The sequence below is a fragment of the Carassius gibelio genome, chromosome B20 (assembly GCF_023724105.1).
Source record: "Carassius gibelio isolate Cgi1373 ecotype wild population from Czech Republic chromosome B20, carGib1.2-hapl.c, whole genome shotgun sequence".
Lineage (NCBI taxonomy): Eukaryota > Metazoa > Chordata > Actinopteri > Cypriniformes > Cyprinidae > Carassius > Carassius gibelio.
The window spans coordinates 21619734-21645051 of record NC_068415.1 but is presented as its reverse complement, the minus strand read 5'-3'; the positions used below and the strand labels follow the sequence as shown (position 1 = coordinate 21645051).

At 36.1% G+C, this 25318-nt stretch overlaps 2 protein-coding genes across 3 annotated transcripts; one reads left to right on the top strand and one right to left on the bottom strand.

Moving 5' to 3' along the window:
* Positions 1-4080: 4080 nt before the first annotated feature.
* On the top strand, positions 4081-11255 carry LOC127983733 (protein RD3-like). The gene is made up of 3 exons (XM_052585990.1): positions 4081-4215; positions 6144-6457; positions 9254-11255. The coding sequence occupies exons 2-3, from the start codon at positions 6171-6173 to the stop codon at positions 9618-9620; spliced, it is 654 nt and encodes a 217-aa protein (XP_052441950.1). The 5' UTR covers positions 4081-4215; positions 6144-6170; the 3' UTR covers positions 9621-11255.
* A 9648-nt stretch (positions 11256-20903) lies between these two features.
* si:ch211-22i13.2 (uncharacterized protein LOC553945 homolog) lies at positions 20904-24038 on the bottom strand. 2 transcript variants are annotated; one of them, XR_008160492.1, is made up of 7 exons: positions 23835-23974; positions 23514-23580; positions 23252-23401; positions 23015-23073; positions 21916-22005; positions 21674-21766; positions 20904-21461 (listed from the first exon to the last, which is right to left on the bottom strand). XR_008160492.1 is itself a non-coding variant. In XM_052585992.1 (7 exons), exons 1-7 carry the CDS (start codon positions 23896-23898, stop codon positions 21411-21413), a joined length of 513 nt encoding a protein of 170 aa, XP_052441952.1. In that variant the 5' UTR covers positions 23899-24038; the 3' UTR covers positions 20904-21410. The 2 variants fall into 2 exon arrangements, 1 of the variants encoding a protein (XP_052441952.1); XM_052585992.1 differs by having other exon boundaries at positions 23896-24038.
* Positions 24039-25318: the final 1280 nt, after the last annotated feature.

The window sequence follows — 25318 nt, the reverse complement described above, 5'->3', positions numbered from 1 at the left end:
ATGCATGATTTTTTCCTCAAACCAGTTATCCCATCTCAAAGTCATCAGTCAACAAGCAGTTAGTCTACCCGGCAAGAAAAGTTAAAACTTCCTGGATTCAATTCAGAAAAACATATGGATGGAAATAAAAGTATTCTTACCTGTCAACAAGTATTACTATGGTGTAAGGTTAAAGTTAGGGTTGAGGTTGGAGTTTGGGGTTAAAGTGCCCCTATTATGGGTCTTATTTTGGTTTTGGGAGGCCCCAATAACAGGTTGACATGCTTGCAAGGTCAAAAAACACTTTCATTGTCTTATAATATTTTTACCTTATTTGCCCAAGGACTCCAAAACGATCTGCTCAAAGTTTCATTTTTCCAAACCCATCCTTTGCATGATGCTAATCTGCGATGATCTGTCTGATTTCATCATGAGCCTTTGATACCTGATAAAGCAGCGTTTGTGAGCGCAGTGCTGCTTTGTTTACAACCGTTACCGGGGAAACCGCTATTTTACCGCTCCAAAAGCACCAGCTATTGCACATAATTAATTAGCATTTTAATTCAGACCAATGTGGAAAGAGACCAACAAATGGACGGGCAATATGCTAATGTGTCATGTTAACGTCAATTTGAAACATCTTGGGATTCGTTTTAAAAACAACTTTTTTCAACGATTCAGAGTCGAATTTTGAGAGACTATAACTTTATACACGGACATGTTGCACTTTCAGATTTAAAACTTTGCAGGATATTTCATTTACTTAAACTGTGTTACACACTGCATGAAAGGTAATTTTCAAAAATCCATAATGGGGCACTTTAATATATATTTCAGCTCTGTGTTCACAATGTAGGTAGTCTTCTGAATCGGCTGTGGGGCGGTTTGTGTTTAACTGGTTTTAAGGGGGAAAATCACACTTCCACAACCTAAAATGAAAGGGTCAAATAAGGAGACATCCAAAATGTGACCTGCTTGTGTGTTTCCAGTAACAGGGTTGAGAAACACTAGTCATTTGCCAGACACGTGCTGAGATAAGACATTGCACATCAGTACCTTTACATGTGACCAAAACAAGGAAATAAAAACTATCTCCTGTGAACTTGCTGACCTGACACATTAGATCATTAGAATTATGTTTTTTCTTGTTCCGAGAATCACATTTCTGGGATTATGCAACAAAAAGAAATACTGAAGAAAAGTGTGTTCTTTCTTTTACATGAGCCAGACTTAGTGAGTCAGAAAGAATTGCGAAATCCTGAAAAAAAGGAAAGGTGGAATCTAAGGGTTAATTTTCACTTCATCAGATGATGATGTGAAACTCCACTGATCCTTTGAGTTCTCTCAGAGCTTGTGAGCCCCTGTTATATTTTAGTTAGGACTTTGTTAAGTTTTATGCTTTTATGTTCCACGAACAAGATAATGGCATACAAGTCTGGACCTGTAGCCGATTAAATAAGAGTGATTTTCACTTTTGGGAAAAATATTCCTTGAAAACCCCAAAGCATTTAAGGTCTATTACAGCTTAACATTATCAATTACATTATGTGCTGCTTATCGTTCATGGAAAATGATTAGGATATATATATATATATGTATATGTAATTATGTAATTTACATATTTACATATATATCCTAATCATTTTCCATGAACGATAAGCAGTGTGGTAAATATGCCGTCCAGGGTCATTTAGTTGGTAGATGAAATCAGTCCTTGAGCAAAGGCCATTAAAAAAGCTAATGTAAGCATATGCTGGAAACCCCTATCACTGGTACAAAACGCTCACATGATCTGTACTGGCACTTTCTCTTTCTTTTCATCATTACATTTGTTTCAAAATATCTTATTTTTATTTCAGTTTCATAAATGCTGTTAATGTGAATGATTATGATTTGCATATTGCTTGTTTGCAATAATAAATATGCTGTCTTAGTGTAGGGATGAAACATGTTTTCTCAAAACGCTCCATTTTACTTGCTTTCTCTAACCATTTCTTCTAAACCTCACAGCAGAAGCGGCAGGAATGGGGGCTCATTATAACTTGTATGTGTCAGAACTGATTAACGAGAGGGCATTGGTTGACTAAGTAATTTCCTTTAATCACTTTCAGATCTTGACTTAGATTAGAGTAACACAATGCAGCACAATACCTTTGTGTTGCAATCAAAATGTCTTTGTTGCTATGAACAAGTCTGAATCACAGTCACACCAAACATGTGACAATGTGGAGAGATCCACTCATCTGGAGTGAGATTAATCACATATACACCTAAAAATGTTCATCGCTGACACGTGGTTCGGTTTCACAGGCTCAGTCTATAAAGATATCAAATCATGAAACAATGAATCAGTGTTTTGGTTTGATGAATTCATGCTTGTTTGTAAAAGTGAGGTTTACTGCAGTTTTAGAGAATTATTGTTAGGGGGCTATCATTATTATACTCCTGTAAGAAAAATAACTAAATAATTGGATTTAAGGGCAAAGCATATAAACATACGATTAAATATTTTTCTGTAGCACTTTAATTCAGGTACCAATTCTTACTATTAACAAGCTGCTTATTAGCATGCATATACTGACTGTTTATTACTTTAAAAAGATGCCTTATTCTGCATGAGCATATTTTAGATCATGTAATCCTACACCAAACCTAACAACTACCTTACTAATTATTAATAATCAGCAAATTAGGAGTTTATTGAGGCAAAAGTCGTAGTTAAAAACATAATTTCCATTAAATAAAGTATATAAGGCACCAAATGGTTTACATCTGTTCCTGTTAGTTGCTGTGAACACATGTAGGCTATCTCTACATAACATAGGGCCACTGATGTACTTGATCACTTAACTTGAGACATCTAATGTAGGCTACCCACAGCAACTGCTGTGTTACAGTGGCCAGACAGTTGTCTCCCTCTAGTGGTGAAAGGGTAGAAAAACACATTTCTTATTTATTTTAAATGTACACTTGTAAAAGCTAATCACTGCAAATGAACTGTGTGGAGGGATAAACTGTTATTCTCTCAGAAGGGAGGAGTGATTAGGAGTCGAACAGATCTGAAAATAAAGTCTTGAGAGGATTTATATCTAAAGAGTGCGGAACATGAGGAAGGGAACAGGACAATTTGAACACTTCTGAAATGAATTAAATAACAACACTATGACTGGAGTTCATCTTTGCCTTATTCTAGGACTATGAGCAATATCACACGAGTAATAGCACTTTTGTTCCTGATTGTAATTCGTCTCTCACGATATGAAAACAGAAACAACAGTTCATATTGAGAAACTTACAATGTAGATCCAATCCCTTCTGTCTTTTTTGCTTATTATTTGCAATACACGAATATCTCTATCGTTTATAGGCAATCTATTGTTTCTTTTCTGGATTAAGTTTTTGGAACGATTCGTTTGAGTGAATGATTCAATCACTTGTCGCCACCTACTGGCGTAACGATATAACCTGCAAAAACCAAAAAACAAAACAAGGTCAGCGAAAATCCCAAGAAAAGTCAGTCTGGAAACACTGACAACCTGCTAATAAACGTCGAGGACCAGTGTTAAAACCTTAGCTATTTACAGCCGTAATGATGAGAGTGTATTTGACTCATTAATAGACCAAACTGAGCGACTGGCCTCATGCATGTCGTGGTTTTCCAGCTAAACTGAGACATCTGCTTGGATTAAACCTCTTCCATCTGCTGTCCTCCTGTCTACTGACGAGCTGCTGGGTCACTAAAACACATCTTTGATGCATTTTCAAAATATAGGCCTATATAGCCCCACACATTTACTTATTTATGTATCGATTATTAATTTAAACACTTAAACATGGAAATTTAACATTATTTCTAGGCCACTTAAGCCAATTTGTCAAAGCATGTTGGAAAATATGATCTTGAGGTTTATTGGTGTGTGTGTGTTTGGGGGGGGGGGGGGGGGGGGCATAAGGCCTCGATGTTAGCCTTGTACCAGATAACTGGTCTTAGTCACATGACCTCATATCCCACACATGCTGGTAATCTGTTTATGCAGCGCGTGACCCGTCCTCCCCCTCTCTTCTGCCCTCATCCCGTCCGCCTTCCAGCTGATGATGCATGCGGCAGAACAGGCTTGTCGAGCATCTCTATAGCAACTGCAAACAGCGAGGCACTTCAGAGCCATCTCAAAGAGCAAATGTGACCTGGGCCATTACATCTACAAGCACTACAAGACAACCGGGTCTCTTCTAAAGGTAAGGAGATCCAGCAAATGAGGACTGAATTAAGAGGAGATGGCACAGGAGAACGGGGGAGGAGTGGGTGGACAATACTGAGAAAAACACAAGACTTACAAATTCAGCACGCTTTGAGAAGTCAAACTTTGTATTTTGAGAATCACTGGCAGTGATTTTAAAGTGATGTTAATGGTAACAGGTGGATGCAATGTTTGTCAGTACAGTGTTCAAGGCAAAATAGTCCCTTCTTGATGCTTGAGATCATACATTTTCTTAATAACATTACTGCTTAGTGATGAAGTAGTGAATTTGGCTATTGTCTCTAAATGAATGTACCTATAATATTGGATATATTTAGAAATTATAACTGTTGCACTTGAATTATGATCTGGTCTTTATGTATGGCATGTGTTTTAGTACAGAAAAGGTTTTGTTTACAACTGACCTTCTTTGAAAAACAGTGAGACATTTCTAAAAAAAAAGAAAAAAAAAGAAAAAAGAAATAAAATAATATCTATCTATCTATCTATCTATCTATCTATCTATCTATCTATCTATCTATCTATCTATATCTATATATATATATATATATATATATATATGTATGTATGTATGTATGTATGTATATGTGTGTGTGTGTGTGTGTGTGTGTGTGTGTGTGGGTTCAAAAGAAAGTCAGTCATAGTTTTTGAAAAACATTTCATTTTTGGGTCAATTATCTATATATTTTAACTGTTCTTTATTCTGTACACTCATTATCACAGGACAGTGAACCCAAAATGTTACAATCAAATTAGTCATTTAAGAAAATATGCTCTTTTTTTATTATTATCTAATTGATTTTAAACTGGTGGACCATGAACCAAAATGGTCTGATACAAAAATAAATAAATAATATTAAATAAATTAGGAAAAAAATAAATCGATTTTTTTTAAGTATAACAATGATTATTAAAGTACATTTGACTAGAAAATACATGTAAAGTTGTTCCGCTTCAAAATGTCATGTTTAATTCAATATGTTACTGTCTGTTTCTTTGAAATCATTTGTTAATTTACTAGAGACTGGTTTAGAGTTAAAACAAAAAATGCAACTGATAAAATGCAACTAACTTGTTTGCATAGACAGAACAGAAACTAATTTAATGTCAGTGTTTGAATTTAAGGATGCATTTTTACTTTTGTGCGATAAGCAGTTATGTTTACCATGTTTTGCCGAAATATAGGTCAGCGTCCTTCACAAATTCACATCAGAGCAGATTCACTGTTGCAAATGAGCCGAGAGCTGAGTGCTGTGATGTCTGTCAGGTGTTAAACAGCATCTGTGCTTTGAGGTTCAGGCTTGGTAACATTCATCCCCAACAACAATATGATGCTGCAAAAAAACAAAACAAAAAAAAACCTTAAAGCGATGGTCCCAAAATAGACCAAATTATTTTGTGATTAACTCACCCCCATGCCATTCCAAACCATGACTTTATTTATTTATTTTTTTACCTGTGAAACATAGTATAAGAACACTTTTAGATATAAAAGTTCTTTATTGGCATCTATATGGTTCAACGAAGAACCTTAAACATCCATGGAACATTTTAATTGTATAAAAGGTTATTTCAATATAAACAACCTATAAAGGTTCATTAGATTATGAAAATGTTCTTCACACTAAGTGGTTCTTTTACAAAATGTTTGGTTCTTTTATGGCATTGCTGCAAGTGAATATTGGTCACCAAACCATAGTACCATGGCAGTCAATAGGACCGCAAACTGTTAGCACATGATCACATCATTTTGTGCACAAGCACTTTATGCCAAATTTCAAGGTAAAATGAATAAGAAAAGGAATTGAATCCACAAAAAACCAATCCCAAGATCCACCATTCATTGCACACCCAACATTTGATTGTTTTGTGCATCCATGATGGCTTTCACTGCATCTCTAACAGGTCAAATTCAAGGTGAGTGCAGCGAGCATGTCGTGGTTCAGCTGGAACGAGCCGTACTGCCGGAGCCCAAGACGTGAGCCGTCTGAAGTGGTCAAGGACACCCTGATGCTGGAGCTGAGCTGGCAGATGAAGGAGGCCGAGAGACGGCAGCGGGAGCGAGACAGTGAGTATCGGAGGCTGAAGAGCGGCGTGGACTACAGCTGGCTCATGAGCTCCCCACGCAGCTCTTTTGACATCAGCCAAGGAGAGAGACTCGGCCTCGAGGACCTGTGTAGCAAAGTACCACCATCATACTGCGGATCGGTAATACAGAGGTAAGACATCCGCTTTGTTTTCAGCATGAGGATGTTCGTCACCACGGGTTCAGGAGAGGGCGATCTGGGGGATTAGGGGATTTACTAAGCCGTCTTTGTGATGTCACTGCTAAGAAACACACAGAGACAGCCATGTTTTTTTTTTCTGTAGGTGAATTAAGCAGCTCTAACCTGCTGAAGTGATCGTTGTAAATCACACACAGGCCTCACGGGATGCGCACCTGACAGATTCAGATGAGACCAAACAGATGCTGTTCACTTCTGTTCAGCCACCTCATGATAACCAACACCAGTTCACCCCAAAATCTCTATCATATACTCACCCTCATGTTGCTGCAAAGCTATATATATATATGTATATATAATACCATAATTTACATTTTTTAATGAACTATTATTACTTACTCATTATTTACTTATCGTCATGTCATTACAAATTGTATGCTGTTATTCTTTTCCTACATGGAACACATACACTCACACAAAAGAAAGAAATTTCACATATTTTTTCCCCATTCAATAACAATTTATAGCAAGCACTGGCTGTCAAGCATTAAAAAGGAAAGAAAGATATTATGAAAGCACTGTATTCTGTGTTTTATTATCTAAGTCTTCTAACAAAGTACAGCATGTTTGCGTGAGGAAGAGTCTGAAAGATATAGTCATTTCAGACTGTTCCTCATAGGGTTAATTTAGTAGACTAAAACTGAAATGAAAACTAAAACCAAAAAAAAAAAAAAAAAAAAAAAAAAAAATTATATATTTACTAAAATCACTAAAACGAAAGAAAAAATAATCAGACTACTAAAATTTTCATGGCGCTTTTTTGTAGTTTTTGGTGTTTGTCTGCCTGTGGTCACTGAAGATTTGTGATGTGTATGTTTCATAGAAAAAGGAAGGAAATACTGACCACATTTCTGAGTGACATTCTTACATCCTTGTCAGAGAGGATGTTTTTTTGAAAGAAGAGAAGAAGGATGATCTGGTCCTTCTCATGAGGACTAGTTAAAAAATAAGTGAGAGTTTTGAGAGGATTGTGTTGATTAAACAGTAAAAGGAGAAGAGCGATTTAGAAAACACTGATTTGTTGGTTTAATTGTAACGATAAGAGCTTGGTAACCTATTTTTAGACTCCCTAAGTACATCTTAATCTGAGGAGCAAGAGCGCACGGCTCCTGAGAGGCTGCTTTTACTCTGATGTCATGCTCTCAGGGACCACACGTGACAATTCACCTGCGGAAGAGAGACTGATGTTCTGCGTCGTGTAAAACCTTTTTTAATGGGGGATTAAAACAGACACACTACCAAAAAAACCTGTCTGAAAGTGGCTGTCGAATGCTCTCGTAATGTGCCTTAATATATTACAGTTGTGACTTTATATTTCTCGGTGTGACTTTAAATCTCACCGTTGTGACTTTGTTTATTGTAATTGCAACTTCAGACTCAGACTTCACAAGTGTGACTGTTGCTTGTACCTCTGACTTCTCACTCTTTATATTTCTTTATATCTCTCAGTGACACTAAATATTGCAACTGTGACTTTATTTCTTGTAATTGCGACTTTGTATCTTGCCGTTGCTACTTGATTTCCCTCAGTGTGACTTCAGATGCAAGGGCGACTTCATTTCTTGTAACTGCTGCTTTACATCTCGTAATTGCAACTTTATTTTTTTCTCAATGGGACTTTAAAGCTCACAAATGTAACTGTTTCTTTGTAAAATCTGGGTATGTTTTTCTTTATATTTCACAATATGCCTTTATAGTTTCCAATTGTGACTTCATATCTTTCATTGCGACTTTAAATCTCACAATTGTGATGTTTCTTTTAATTATGACTTTGTCTCACAATGTTATATCTAACATTTGCGACTTTATATTGCCAGGTTGTGATTTTTCTCTCTCTAAATGTGAATTTAAAGTTCTCAGTTGTAACGTTGCTTCTTGTAAGTTTTAAATGTCAGGTGCGCAGATGGAGAACAATTTGCCCCGCTATTATTAAACTATGCTATTCTATGACATTAGCGATGCCATTTACACGATTTACTTTTATAAATATTAATGAGAAAGCACAAGAAACAGGTAAATATAGGTTGACAGTCAAGTTTTTTTTGGACAAAATTATTTAATTTATATTTTAATAGACAAGTGTAAAATGAATCTACTTTCAACCCCATATGGATTTAGATAAACTTGAGAAAGTAAAAAAAAAATGTTAGGTTGTGCATCACTCTCTACAATATCTCCAATATCTTCCAGCTGTGGCTTTGTATCTCGAAATGTGACTATATATGTCGCTTTTGTAACGCGGTAAAGTTAGTTTTAAGTTTGATATTCGCCTAGGCTTGCTTTAGGGACCGTATGCAAATTTACCTCTCAGTACAAAACGAAGTCCAATAATTAATACAAATTATGTTTCCAACACCACAGTAAATGCCTTGTGGTCAAACTGACAGAAAATATTTAATCTAATATGTCGCTACAAACAATATATCCCTTACTGTATGTACAGTAGACACAAGCTATTTTCTTTAAAAAATTACTATAATTCACCAATTTTGCATTTATTGTAACAATGCATTTCTGACTTTGTTTCCCTTAACTGTGACTTGAATGAGTCGTTGTTGCTGTTTTGTTACAATAAATGCCTTGTTTTGAATGGACGGGAAGTTTTGCTTTCTGAAAGTTAAGTAATATATAGGCCCAGTACAAGTAATGAATTCAGCTTTGGCATACGATACTCCTTTGACAAATTAAAGTGTTATGCTAAACTCTCCACACTCTCTCCTCTCTGCTCAGGTTTCGGCAGGTGCTGATGGAGAATGAGCCTGAGCTGCAGGAGGTTTCCGGACTCTTCCGCTCTGTGCTTGTGGAAACACTTGAGCGTGTTCACGACGAGCAGGAGGCGCAGCATCTGACCCACCAGTGGAACAACAGACGCCCCATAAGCCTGTCGCTGATGAGCTTCAGGTCTCGCGTGCGGATCAACCCTTTCGGCAGCACCTTGGGACTGAAATCAAACAGTTACGGCTCGGAGGAAGATGGAGTAGATGTCAAGACTGTGTGTGGGGATGTTGAGAAGGGTCTTGGTCAGACAACAGAGAAAGCGCAGCGCGTGTGGAGCATGCCGGAGATTCGGCACAAGGGAATCAATGGGAAAGCTTGAGTGTCTGGGAGTGGGATTCGACTGCCTGATATTCCCAGCACCACTGTCAGTGTATTTATATTTTCAGAAATATGGAGGTAAGAGGTATGTTGATATTGGGTAATAAAACTTAAGTCTTAGCAAAGCAAATAAATGCATTTGCTACAAGGACAACACTCCAACTCATCACATATTGATGCTTGGTCACTTTTTGACACACAGGGTCCTCAGTTGCTTTTTAAGATAAAGAAAGTGACGTGACATTCAGCCAAGTATGGTGACCCATACTCAGAATTCATGCTCATTTAAACCATCCAAAGTGCATGCACGCACAGAAGGGTGCAGCCATTTATTTAAGTCGTGGTATTGCCGGCCCAAGATTCAAACCAACAACCCTAGGCTTAGGAGTCAAACCCTCTAACCACTAGGCCACAACTCCCCCTTTAAATAAGACACCTTTGGACACCAAAGGCGCTTGAAATGTTATCTTTTTATCATGAAATGTTATCTTCATGATTAAGTTATATAATAATGCCATTATTGATATGTTGGGGTGTGACTTTTCAATGTAAACAGTCACAACAGTTTTATTTACATTGCACTGTACACATATTTATGAACACATAAGCAAACCCCTGCCCCTAAAGCTACCATTCGTCAATAAAACACAATATGTAACAGGCAGATATAACTACAGTCATCATTTATTCAAAAAGTATTAATATTCCAAGTCTTCCAAGGCAAAATGATAGATTTGTGAAAGGAATATCTACGGAGTATTTTTTTGAGTGAAATGTGATACCCTTGTGCATCAAATATGATGCTAATAGGGTACCTTGAACGTCAAAAAGCAATGCCAAGGGGTCCAAACCAAGCGGTAACCTCCTGTGCTGCGTCCCAATGTGCTTACTTACTTTAAGGGTGTAGTATATGTACTTTTTGGTGAAGAAAACGAACAGGAGTGACATGGCTTTAGGCTTCAAAAATGCTCTTTAGAAACCTTCGAGTGATGTCACGGACACTACGTCCATGTTTTTTAATGGTCCTGACCAAGCATCAGTATGTGAGGAGTTGGCAGTGAGAATGTGTTTGATCCACGCCTATAAATGTACATATCTTATATGCAGTAAATTCCTAAAACAGGAAACCAGATATTTGCCTGATCACTCATCATCAGATTCAATTTGTATGCCAAGTTATTCTGAAATAATACAGTGGCCTAATTTAACTTGTGAATTTTTGAAAAAACTGTGTTTTAAATTGCCCTTTTGTTTTACAATTGATATAAAAAATTAATAATAATAATAAAATATTCCAGAGCAGGTCAACTTTTGTAATATTCCCCATTTTTCAAGACAAGGTGGTGCTGTTTTTGGAGTGGAAATGTTTAGATGCTTGTGATTTTTTTTTTTTTTTTTTTTGCTTGTTGTCAATGTATGTTTAAGTGTGTAAGTGATAATTTGTTTGCTAAACATTTAAATGAACTGTATTTAATTCCTTTGTCAGGAATTCACAACAGGTGTAACTGTAGAATGTAAATGTATAAAGTCAAAAAGCTTTTTAATTTCATTAAGCTAAAAAAAAATAAAAAATCATGTTTGCTTCTAGAGTTTGTGATTTTGAGACAAACTCTGGTATCCTACATTTTATTACAAATGCCTGGTCTCTTTCAGATTATTGTAAAAGTCATTTTACCTCTTATGTTCTTTCTAAGGAATAACATTTACATTACATTTAATCATTTAGCAGATGCTTTTATCCAAAGCAACTTACAGTGCATCTAAGCTATACATTTTTTACCAGCATGCATGTTCCCTGGGAATTGAACCCACAACCATTTGTGCTGCAAACACAACACTCTACCACTGGGCCACAGGAACACCTTAAACACAATTCATGTTAAACCGAGAGAGAGATACAAAATTATCAAATAAATCCAACATATGAGGAATAGAATGTAACGGCTTCTCCAAAAACAATAAGATAATCGTCAGAAAACAAAGAAATATGATGACGAGTATTTTGTATTATTGGAGAAATAGTTTCAGATTGTCGGACCACTTGAACTAAGGGTTCCAAGGATAGGGTAAAGATGAGAACCTCGATGTATGAAGAATGGGTTAGAGCAAACAGAACCTACGAGAACAGAGGCTGCTGGATTGGCTTACAGAAATGTTATCATATTTATGAAACTCGATCCTAGACCCAGATGCTGTAGAACCACCCATAATTAGTTCCATTCTAGCTGGTCGAAAGCTTTCATTGCATCTAGAGATAATACTGCTCAAGCGGAGGCTGTACTATTCGTTGAATTAATAATATGATACAACCTGCGTAAGTTATCCGAAGCTGAGTGAGATTTAATGAATCCTGTTTGGTCATGATGAACTAGCCTGTTCATAAATTTCTCCAGACGCCGATATAGTACTTTAGCATATACTTTAACATTAGTCCCTATCAAAGAAAGTGGCTGATAGCTAGAACAGGAGGTCAGATCTTTATTTTTGTTTTTAAACTAAAATGAAATAACAGCTATATTATTGGATGGGTGAAATGAGCCTTGAGTAACTGAGAAATGTATCATAACTTTAATGAGGGGGCATAAATCAAACCAAGAAGTAGTATAGAATTCAATTGAAATATCTGGGGGTTTCCCCTTGACTCCAGCTCCTGAAGAGTGATCGGTTCAGCCAGGTAATATTGAATCTGTATCTGACAGCCTATCAAGGTTGGACAGAAAGTGACGTGACATACAGCCAAAGTATGGTGACCCATACTCAGAATTCGTGCTCTGCATTTAATTCATCCAAAGTGCATGCACACACACACACACACACACACACAGCAGTGAACATACACACCATGAACACACACCCAGAGCAGTGAGCAAACTTTTATGCTGCGGCACCCAGGAATATTAACAAACTTTTCACTGTTGTGTAATCTTAGAGCTAAAAAGTGGCTTGGTTTACTTCCTTGAAAATAGGAATTCTGCCCTAGATCTCAGTAATGAATTGAGTTCGGACCTAAATGCCATGATTTTGCTTAGTGCATTGTCTGACAAACAACGTTGATTGTCTCTAGTCAGATTCTGGAACTGTGATTCCAGTTCAACGATCTTTTTGTATCTGTTTATCTAAAGGAAAGAGGCATATGAAACTGAGCTATTCCTATGCAATATAAATCCTTTAACTCCTAAATGTTTTAATTCCTAAAAGTTTTCAACAATTTAGGGTTAAGTATCCCTTTAATGCAGTACAAATAAGCAAAGGTTTTTTTAAATAATATAATAATAAAAAGAAAACAGATGGAATAGTAATAGAATAGAGCTAGCTAGTATTAGAGTTTTTTTTTTATTGTATAATAAATTAAAAGAAAACCGATAGAATACTAAAAGATTAGAAAGCTACTGTATGTGTTCCTTTTATATATATATATATATATATATATATATATATATATATATATATATATATATATATATATATATATATATATATATAATAGAGGGTGCTAGAAGTTAAGAGGGTCAAATAAAGATGGAAGAGATGTGTTTTTTGCCAATTCTTGAAGATGGCTAAGGAATTGAGTTGGTGAGGTCATTACACCAGGAGGGAACAGTTCATTTAAAAGTCAGTGAAAGTGACTTTGTGCTTCTTTGGGATGGCACAATTAAGCGATGTTCACTTGCAGAACGCAAGCTTCTAGAGGGCAAATAAGTCTGAAGTAATTAATTTAGGTAAAAGTACGAAAAAGTATGCTATTAGTATACTTCTTTTAAACTAAATAGAAAATTATGCTTTTATTTTACTTTTTATGTACTTCTCAGAAATATACTTAAAATAACAATTAAAGCTGCAGTAGGTAACTTTTGTAAAAATATATTTTTTACATATTTGATAAACCTGTCATTATTTCCTGACAGTAGAATATGAGACAGATAATCTGTGAAAAAATCAAGCTCCTCTGGCTCCTCCCAGTGGTCCTGTTGCCATTTGCAGAAAGTCATCTGCTCCCGGTAAAAAATAACCAATCAGAGCTGCGCTCCGTAACTTTGTTTGTGTGTTCAAAATGTAGAAAAATGAACATAATAAGCGAGTACACCATGAATCAATTTTCCAAACCATGTTTTTAGCTTGTCCTGAATCACTAGGGTGCACCTATAATAAGTGTTTATATTCAGACTATTTTAGATTGCTTCGGGGGTACCTCGGCAGAATAATCCAAGGCAAGGCAAGGCAAGGCAAGTTTATTTATATAGCACATTTCATACACAGTGGTAATTCAAAGTGCTTTACATCAAAGAAAGTAAAATAATCATGAAAAATAAGAAAAAAATAAAAATAAGACAAGCAATTTTAAAACTTTTAAAATTATTAAAACATTTACTTAAAATCTATTTAAAAACAGTTAGAAATTGATTTTATATAAAATAAAACAGTGAAGATATAGTGCAATCAGTTCGGACATAGCACAGTGCTCATTCAATAAATGCACAACTAAACAGATGGGTTTTAAGTCTAGATTTAAATGTGACTAGTGTTTTAGCACATCTGATCTCTTCTGGAAGTTGATTCCAACTGCGGGCAGCATAGTAACTAAAGGCGGACTCCCCTTGTTTTGTGTGAACCTTTGGTATTTCTAACTGACTCGATCCTAGTGATCTGAGTGCTCTGTTAGGTTTATATTCAGTGAGCATATCTGAAATATATTTTGGTCCTAGGTCATGCAGTGACTTATATACGAGTAAAAGTATTTTAAAATCAATCCTAAATGTAACTGGAAGCCAGTGTAAGGACCTGAGGACTGGTGTGATATGCTCAGATTTTCTGGTTCTAGTCAGTATCCTGGCAGCAGCGTTCTGGATGAGCTGCAGCTGTCTAATGGTCTTTTTGGGAAGGCCAGTGAGGAGCCCATTACAATAGTCCACCCTGCTGGTGATAAAGGCATGAACTAGTTTCTCCAAGTCTTGACTGGAAACAAAACATCAAATTCTTGCAATGTTTTTTAAATGATAGTATGCTGATTTAGTTACTGCTTTGACATGACTACTGAAACTAAGGTCTGTGTCCAGAATCACACCAAGATTCCTGACTTGTTTTTTAGTTGTATGACCCCTAGAGTCAAGGTATGCATTCACCTTGAGAACTTCATCTTTGTTTCCAAATGCAATGACTTCAGTTTTTTCCTTGTTTAACTGAAGAAAGTTCTGGCACATCCAACTATTCATTTCATCAATGCATTTGCAGAGGGAGTCAATGGGGCTGTAGTCATTTGGAGATAAGGCTAGGTAAATCTGGGTATCATCAGCATAGCTGTGATAGGCAATTTGGTTATTTCTCATTATTTGACTCAGTGGAAGCATATACAGGCTAAACAAGAGCGGTGCAAGAATTGAGCCTTGTGGGACTCCGCATGTCATGGACGTCCACTTAGACTTATGCTCTCCTAGACTCACATAATAGCCTCTCCCTTCTAAGTATGACCTGAACCATTTGAGTACCATCCCAGAAAGCCCGACCCAGTTTTCCAGTCTCTCTAGTAGTATGTTATGATCGACAGTGTCAAACGCAGCACTGAGATCTAGCAATACCAGCACCGATATTTTGCCAGAGTCGCAATTTAAGCGAATATCATTTATTATCTTAATGAGTGCTGTCTCTGTGCTGTGATGCGGCCGAAAACCAGATTGAAAATTGTCCAGGTATCCATTTGAGTTTAAGTATTTGTTCATCTGATTAAAAACTACCTTTTCTATAATTTTGCCTATAAAAGGAAGATTAGATATTGGTCTGAAATTGCTCAAAATTGTGTTATCAAGATTGCTCTTTTTCAGGAGGGGCTTAACAACTGCAGTTTTTAGGGAGTTTGGAAATGTCCCAGAAAGAAGTGAGGCATTCACCACTTCTAAAAGATCTGCTTCTAAGCAGTTAAGCACACTTTTGAAAAAAGATGTGGGAAGTGTGTCAAGACAGCAGGTTGATGATTTTAGGTACTGCACTATGTTTTCCAGAATTTTGCTATCAATTGTTTCAAAAATAGACATAGTATCCAGTACCTTTGTGATTCTTCATAGACATAAACAGAGAGAAGTAGTTTCGGCTACGATGTTCTGTTTATTAACCGCTAGAGCGTCAAAAGTTACCAACTGCAGCTTTAAGTATACTTGACAAAAATTCTAAATATACTTGAGCTATACTCCTAGAATCTGTGTTATCATTATAATACGCTAGAGGGTGCTAGTAGTCAAGTCAAGTCACCTTTATTTATATAGCGCTTTAAACAAAATGCATTGCGTCAAAGCAACTGAACAACATTCATTAGAAAAACAGTGTGTCAATAATGCAAAATGATAGTTAAAGGCAGTTCATCATTGAATTCAGTGATGTCATCTCTGTTCAGGTAAATAGTGTCTATGCATTTATTTGCAATTAAGTCAACGATATCACTGTAGATTAAGTGACCCCAACTAGGCAAGCCAGAGGCGACAGCGGCAAGGAACTGAAACTCCATCAGTGACAGAATGGAGAAAAAACCTTGGGAGAAACCAGGCTCAGTTGGGGGGCCAGTTCTCCTCTGACCAGACGAAACCAGTAGTTCAATTCCAGGCTGCAGCAAAGTCAGATTGTGCAGAAGAATCATCTTTTTCCTGTGGTCTTGTCCTGGCGGTCCTCTGAGACAAAGTCTTTACAGGGGATCTGTATCTGGGGCTTTAGTTGTCCTGGTCTCCACTGTCTTTCAGGGATGTAGAGGTCCTTTCTAGGTGCTGATCCACCATCTGGTCCGGATACGTACTGGATCCGGGTGACTGCAGTGACCCTCTGATCTGGATACAGACTGGATCTGGTGCCTACGGTGACCTCGGAACAAGAGAGAAACAGACTAATATTAGCATAGATGGCATTCTTCAAATGATGTAGCAAGTACATAGGGTGCTATGGGAAGTGTTCCCGGTTCTGGTTTACCTAATTAATGCAGCCTAAAAATCTTTAACGGATTTGGATGTTAGAAGCATATTAGTATGTTATGTGTAAGCTAGGTTAAAGAGATGGGTCTTTAATCTAGATTTAAACTGCAAGATTGTGTCTGCCTCCCAAACAATGTTAGGTAGGTTATTCCAGAGTTTAGGCGCCAAATAGGAAAAGGATCTACCGCCCGCAGTTGATTTTGATATTCTAGGTATTATGAAATTGCCTGAATTTTGAGAACGCAGCAGACGTGGAGGATTATAATGTAACAAGAGCTTATTCAAATACTGAGGTGCTAAACCATTCAGGGTTTTATAAGTTAATAAGCAATATTTTAAAATCTATACAATGTTTGATAGGGAGCCAGTGCAGTGGTGACAGGACCGGGCTAATATGGTCATACTTCCTGGTTCTAGTAAGAACTCTAGCAGCTGCATTTTGGACTAGCTGTAGTTTGTTTACTAAGCGTGCAGAACAACCACCCAATAAAGCATTACAATAATCTAACCTTGAGGTCATAAATGTACGGATTAACATTTCTGCATTTGACATCGAGAGCATAGGCCGTAATTTAGATATATTTTTGAGATGGAAAAATGCAGTTTTACAAATTCTAGAAACGTGGCTTTCTAAGGAAAGATTGCTATCAAATAGCACACCTAGGTTCCTAACTGATGACGAAGAATTGACAGAGCAGCCATTAAGTCTTAGACAGTGATCTATATCAATACATGCAGAGTTTTTAGGTCCTATAATTAACACCTCTGTTTTTTCAGAATTTAGCAGTAAAAACGACTCTTCATCCAGTTTTTTATATCGACTATGCATTACATTAGTTTTTCAAATTGGTGTGTTTCACCGGGCCACAAAGAAATATAGAGCTGAGTATCATCAGCATAATAGTGAAAGCTAACACCATGTTTCCTGATGATATCTCCCAAGGGTAACTAACATATAAAGCGTGAAGAGTAGCGGCCCTAGTACTGAGCCTTGAGGTACTCCATACTGCACTTGTGATCGATATGATACCTCTTCATTCACTGCTACGAATTGATGGCAGTCATATAAGTATGATTTAAACCATGCTAATGCACTTCCATTAATGCAAACAAAGTGTTCAAGTCTATGCAAAAGAATGTTGTGGTCAATAGTGTCAAATGCAGCACTAAGATCCAATAAAACTAATAAAGAGATATAACCACGATCAGATGATAAGAGCAGGTCGTTTGTAATTCTACCTTTTCTAGTATATTGGACAGAAAAGGGAGGTTCGAGATCAGTCTATAATTAACTAGTTCTTTGGGGTCAAGTTGTGGTTTTTTGATGAGAGGCTTAATAACAGCCAGTTCGAAGGTTTTCGGGACATGTCCTAATGACAATGAGAAATTAATAATAGTCAGAAGAGGATCTATGACTTCTGGAAGCACCTCTTTTAGGAGCTTAGATGGTATAGGGTCTAACATACATGTTGTTGGTTTAGATGATTTAACAAGTTTATACAATTCTTCCTCTCCCATAGTAGAGAATGAGTGGAACTGTTCCTCAGGGGGTCTATAGTGCACTGTCTGATGCGAAACTGTAGCTGACGGCTGAATGGTTACAATTTTATCTCTAATATTATCGATTTTAGAATAAAGTACTTCATAAAGTCATTACTACTGTGATGTTGGGAAATGTCAACACTTGTTGAGGCTTTATTTTTAATTTGGCCACTGTATTGAATAAATACCAGGGGTTATGTTTGTTTTCTTCTAAAAGAAAAGAAAAGTAATCAGATCTAGCAGTTTTTAATGCTTTTCTGTAGGATAGGTTACTTTCCCGCCAAGCAATACGAAATACCTCTAGTTTTGTTTTCCTCCAGCTGTGCTTCATTTTCCGGGCTGCTCTCTTTAAGGTGTGAGTATGCTCATTATACCATGGCGTCAGACTGGTTTCCCTAACCTTAAGTGTAAAGGAGCAACTGTATTTAAAATACTAGAAAAGAGACAGTCCATAGTTTTTGTTACATCATCAAGTTGTTCTGAGGTTTTGGATATGCTATAGTATTGGGATACATCAGGAAGATAACTTAAAAAGCAGTCTTTTGTAGTAGAAGTGATGGTTCTAGTAGACATCTTCTGCACAGAATTTCCAAAAAACACAAGAGAAGAAGAGAAAAATAAACACCAGATACACATGTAATCTAACACGATCATCTGACATGAAACAGCATCAAAACTGTAATGTTATGGAATAAAATGTTGACTGATGAAGAGGTAATAATTAAGTCATCCGTTTTTAATAATAAAAGTCATTACGTTTTTAAGCTTTTTGTTCAAAAGTTGTTTCTTTATTTTTTGTGAAACTTACCCACACTAAAGTGTTTAAAAAAAGGATGCATGAAGCTAAAATAAAATGGTTTTGTTTACAAGCAGATACCCTGTTCTTTCTTTGGATGTTTTGTATGTTCAGATATTCATGTAACAAAATATATACAAATTCAAACCTAAATAGGGCCATATTAGTATATTAAATTATGATGTAAAGTTCACTTAAATAAAACTTAAGAGTATACTTGCAGTATAAAAATACTAAACTAGTCTTTACTGAGACTATACTTCAACGTGTGCAAAGTATTTAATTAGTAAACTATCAGTAAACCTATAAGTTCACTTTTAGTATATTTTAGTATTTTCAGTCATATTTTCAATGGTTCAAAGTCATTTTAAAATGTGCACAAAGGAATTAGTAAGAGGAATCAAAATGATTCCTGACCTTAAGCATCCTATTCCAGAATTCGAATTGATTTTGGATTCCCATGCATGCCTAGGTACGGGTTAACATGTTAGATTAAAGGTTTTTCATTCCACCAAAACCGTCCCTGGAATCAACCTTATTGCTTTTATAACAGACTACACTTTTAATGTGATTATAATTCAATTAAATTCAAGTTTATTTTTATAGTGCTTTTTATGATACAAATCATTACAAAGCAACTTTACAGAAAATTACGTTTCTACAATATTTAGTAGTAGCTTGTAAGTGGTGACTGTCAGTTTGTGTGCGTATGACAGGATTTTTCAGAAAAAATTAATACAAGACGTAGTCAACCAGACGATGAACATTATTAACAGCAATTATTATATGACGCAATCACACTTGTAGCAATATTTGTTAGTTCTGTTTGTTGTTTCAGGGTTAGCATCATCTGAGGTCCTCTGAGGGTCAGCATCATCTCTTCTCAGGTGTTCTGGATACAGACTGAAGCTTGTGTAAATCCTAGTTACCAAGGCAGAGAAACAAAGAGACATCATTAGCATAGCTGCGGTTTCAACAAAGTCAAATTAAGCTTAAGAATAAGAATGCGCATTTGATCAGATGCAACTACACTCACAATTTAAGAGATACATTATTCGAATGCTTGGCGAAAGAGATGTGTTTTTAATCTAGATTTAAACAGAGAGTGTGTGTCTGAACCCCTTGAATTATACACCATTCAAGTTGTGTTCTGTTTTCTCTGCTGCACACACCTGAAATATTTAGCAAAAAAAATTTAAATGTGATTGATATTTTAAGATGCTTTATTTCTTTACCTCATTGGAACTGGAATTATGAATTAATAAGAATCATTAAAATTAAAACGATGCCGAACTTTACCCATACCCCAGATAATTTTTTTACTGGCACCTTTCTGTTGTTTTAAACCCTCATTTCTTTGAAAACCTCTCACTTACCGGTCTTAAACACAAACACACAATCTTTCACTTGAATGTACTTTTAAAAATTAGTTATAAAACAGTTGCTCCTGGAAAGAGGGATAGGTAGTATGTTTGCTTTGCATACTGTCAAGCTTGAGACTTTATGAGACTAATATCATGTTTTGTTCCAAATGAGTCATGTTCTTATCACAATGAGACCGAAAATATTATTTAGAATTATGTGATACTATATCAGTTAACTTTGCATTGCGATTGTTTTTTCATGTTTCATCAGTCAAAGCATTTCTATCTGCATGTTATTCAGCTGTAGTGATATCTGATGCATTTTGTCCATATAAGGAATCTTCTGGAATATGATAAGTTTAATACTTCTATGAGTCTCACTTGTGAAACTGGCATTACAGTACATGTGAGTGTTAAATGCTCCATAATGCTCACACGGCCTCATTTTGGGTAAAAATAATAGAAAAGTACTTTGTAACGCAGTAGCTTGAGTAGCTTTTCAGCAAACTACTACTTAACTCTTACTCGAGTCTTACCTGTACTCAAGATAATTATTCCTTGAGTAGCAATACTTTCACTTAAGTATAATTTCTTAGTGCTCTTTCCACCACTGCTTATAAGACACACAAAAAATGAAGGACACAAACTGGAAATTTATTTAACAGTATTGTCATAAGTACGGTCAGATGCACGTGTGTCACAAAGGAAGATCGTAAGTGTTCAGCTACCCGCTAGTGGTGCTTCTGCATTTGACTCAGCACAATAAATACACAGATTATCATGGGATAACAAGAAACACGCCACTGGAACAACATGACTACACTGTTGTTTCAAATTTGAATAGTTTGTTAGATAAACAACCTTCATGTCCCCGATGACAAACTGTACACGTTTTTTTGACAATTTCAGTAACAATGTTCTATGACAATGTTACATTCAAGCTACAGTTCTTATAGGATACAGTCAATCAGACATACAATAAGTATTTCAGGACACAGTCTGGAATAATAATAATAAAAAAAGGGGGACAACCATCTACATAGTTTATGGTAAGGAACTGTCAATGTATAACATCAGGTAAACCCATTAATAGTTGAAGATGGTCTTTCCCTGAGTGGCGGCCAGGTGAATAACGAACTGAATCAGAAAGTGGAGTTCAAGAACTCCAGCAGTTCTGCTCTGTTTTTGTCCCGCTGTTAAAAAAAAAAAAAAAAATAGTTAAGTCAATGAAAGATCTGTGCAAACCTGACTACAGTTAACATTCTAACACTATTTTCACCAAACATCATAAAATAATAATAAAGCAGCAGAGGGATATTCCATGCTTTTATTATAAAATCAAATGGTTAATTTTATTGTTTTTCTCTAGTGTATTTATGTGTAATCTGCAGAATGAAAAACTCACCTGCTTGTCCTTCTTTGATTTTTTCACTTTCATTTTAATCTTTTTCCCTGAAATCATACTGTACTTGCCGGTTTTCTTCTTTTCCTTAAGATACTGGGGAAGACAGAAATTATATCACTAAACTTTGCAATAATTACAGAAACAATTAATCAAAATACTTCTTTTGTTTTTAAAGGAAAGAGACTACATCACTTTGCTAAAATGTGATGCCAGCTATGAAGTTTTGAGTTGAAAAAAAGTACCTTTGAAATTTGAACAGGTCCAAAGCTGTCGTCCTGCTCTTTGTGTCCCTTTTCCTTCTTCCGCTTACGTGTTTTCTCTTTTTTTCCTTTCTATGATAATAATAATAATAATTATAGTTAAAACAGTTAAGTGAAAATTATTCCAAACCAAGAGTTAATTAACATGTAACAGCTTTTATTTTTATTTTTCAGTTTGACAGGCTTTGTTCATTAACTGAAGCTGCATGTCAAGAGCTGTGTAAAAATTATTTAAAGGGGTCATATGATGCTTTTTTAAAGATCATTATTTTGTGTATATGGTGTAACAGAATATTAGGGCTGCAGGATAAATCGCATGCGATATTTAATGCACATCTTGTCAGTAAATCAGCAGTAAATCTCCATCCCCTGCACACTTTCACATGGAGTGGCATTAACTACACAGAGCTGTTGTTCACGGACTAGCTACGCAAAACATATATATGAATATGAGGCTGTTTTTGCACAGCTTGTCAGTGAACAACGGATCTGTGTAGTTAATGCTACTCCCATGTGAAAGCGTGCAGGTGATGAAGATTTAATGCTTTAATGTTCAATTTTTTTTTCAAATACCAGATTATCATAGCAAAGTCAGAATAACCTCCTCTCCTAGGTTCACGAAATGGTCGTCCATAAAATGCGTTGCTGTTCTGTTGTAAGTAATCTTAAAGATTCCTAAATGCATCTACTTTCTGAAGGCCAAATAAAGTGCTTTTGCTTTCACCTAGATTCACACAGCATCTCCCTTACATGGCTGCTTCAACACTAACTGTGTTACTGAAACCACGTCTTCTTTCTTTGCGTGAACATTTGGGCGGGATTACGCAATATTTCCACATAGTGACATAGACATGTGGGGGCGTGTTTGAATGAGCCGTTTTAGGGGGGCGGGGCAGAGTCTTAACTTTGATAAATAATATCTCTTTGGATTTGAGACTTTAGTCTTTAGATCTTCTTCATGCACCAGAGCTTGTAACACTCAGAAGAGAAAGGAACAATTGAAATTGCATTATATGACCCCTTAAAAAATTCTTGATTTTGAGTTGTCAACTGAAAAAAAAAAAAAAAAAAAGCCAGGTACCTTTTTGCCATGATTATCTTTCCTTTTCTTCGAAGATTTGCTTTGTTTTTTGCAAGAATCTAGCAGTGAAAGCACAAAACACATTGATCTGCCACATCATTCATCTTTTTTTGTTTCATTTTCTTCTTTTCTGTTAATAATGTATGTGATGTTTTACACCTACAAAAACATTCCTTTCACACAATATCATTTTTAATTTTGAAAAGAAATGTAATAAATAATTTTTAATGAACTTACCTGAGCTACTGGAGCTGGAGTTACTATGTGATGATGAACTGCTGGATGAAGAATGTGCAGAAGAGGATGATGAGGAGGAGGAGGAGGAAGAACTGGAAGATGATGAGGAGGATCGGCTTCGGCTTCTTGCTCGTTTCCGGTTTTCTCTTCCTGTCAATATATTTGTAAGCAGAATAATTTCCGCACATTTGTCCCCAATCACTGATCAGGGTCAGTGATTGTTCTTTCCTGACACAGACAACACCTGTCTAGAGAAACTCACCTCTGCTGTGAGAACTACTTCTGCTTTTTGAACTCGACTCACTCTCCACAGAGTCCACTTTGGCCGACTGAAACATAACAAATAAAACTTCAGCATCCAGATCTTTTGAAATGTTCAAAACATCGACTGTGTTCTGTGTTTTATGAGAATCCTAGCAGAAGAGCAGTCAACGCGGTCAATGTAAGTCATGACCCGAATTTAGTCTGTCTCTGTGTGTGTAGTCATTCTACAATCAAATACTCATTTATTCCACAGATACGTTACACTTTATCCATATACAATTTATAGAAACAACATTTTGTAAACAAAAGAAAGATTTACAGCTTCATCTGAAGGGTTGACGAGAGCGATGGTTTTAATGTAACGTTAAGCAGTTCTTTACCATATTAAATTGTCTTCGAAATGTGGTCCTTCCGACCACTACAAAAATCGAGAAAATCAGAGGAATAGCCCGATATGAATATAATCCGTGCTGAAAATAAACTGCGTGGAATATAAACGACCCTTTTTCATTTCTGTGATCAGTGCGTGTGAATCAATAATATAAACACCACTACGCAGCCATCTTGTTTACGTCATTATCCGGGTAATGTTTAACAGCGCAGGCGCGTGACCGACGCCACCAAAAAAAAAAAAGAAAAAAGAAAAAAGAAAGAAACAAAATCTGATTAATGTGTGTACTGAATATTAAACTTTCACAGTTTCATTGTCCAGGTATAAATTTGTTAAGTTCGTTATTGAAGCATCACGCAGACGGCGTCATTACATGATAGCTGATAGCCTACTTTTCTAAGCACAGGTGAGACATTATTGTTTTAACAAAAATAATTGTATGTATTTCTCTAGCGAACTACGTTAGCAATTTTATTTGATAAGAGAAAACAATGATATCATAGCGGTTATGTTATTTCACTCTCATAACTCTTAAAAAAAAAAATGTTTTAATAAAAAAGAAGGTTTTGTCTTTCTGGGCCGTTAAAGCGCCCCCTGGAGAACATTTTTGCCGCTTATTGGTCTGAGCATTGAAAAACAAGTACTTCCAGATAAGATATTCTACCTTTTTTTTTCTTATTTACTGAAATGATACTACAGTTAAATATGTATTCTCTTCAGCTGAAATACGAGCTGCGCGTGTTGGTTTCTTTTGCCACACGAGTGAGAAAAAGAAACTATCTGTCTCGTCGTAGACAGTTTTTGTCTGTGTTTATCTGAAGTAACTAGACCAAGTAGATTATACCTAGAACTATACCATAGATTATAAAATAAAATAAATAAAAATAAAAAAATAAAAATTGGTTTTAATTTAGCACAACATAATAAATAGAGGGAATGATTCTTCTGTAATACATGATCTTTCTTACAGAGGGCGCCCGAGACTAAATATTGGACATTTCCATCGCGCGCACGGTCACGTCTCTTTTGCCTAAAATAAGTCGACAATATATTTGTTAGTTTTTTCAGGACACAATAGTTTTATGATATTTTCAACTGGTTCAAAATGCAGCAGCTAGAGTTCTTACTAGAACCAAGAAGTATGATCATATTAAGCCCTATCGATTCTTACCACCTGACGTCTGTGATTTTCATGTACCAATCATAGACAGTAAAAGGAAGGTACAAATTCGGACGGGACTAACATCCATAACATCTCCGTGTTTATTACAGAGGTGGGAGGGTCTGTTTTGTGCATCTGGGCGTCACAGAGATCACGCGCTCTGATTACCATTAGTATTATTACACAATAAATACTAAATACTAAAGGGCTAGTATAGCAAAACCATGTTAATGTGTGGTTTCTTTATTTT

Bases quoted from the DNA above. Each gene is read 5' to 3' on its own strand.
- LOC127983733 (XM_052585990.1), top strand. From the start codon at position 6,171: ATGTCGTGGTTCAGCTGGAACGAGCCGTACTGCCGGAGCCCAAGACGT. The intron at 6,458-9,253 runs GTAAGACATCCG...CTCTCTGCTCAG, and splicing joins TGCGGATCGGTAATACAGAG to GTTTCGGCAGGTGCTGATGG.
- si:ch211-22i13.2 (XM_052585992.1), bottom strand. The intron at 22,006-23,014 runs GTACCTGGCTTT...TTATTATCATAG, and splicing joins AAGATAATCATGGCAAAAAG to AAAGGAAAAAAAGAGAAAAC. The intron at 21,462-21,673 runs GTGAGTTTTTCA...TTTTTTTAACAG, and splicing joins AATCAAAGAAGGACAAGCAG to CGGGACAAAAACAGAGCAGA.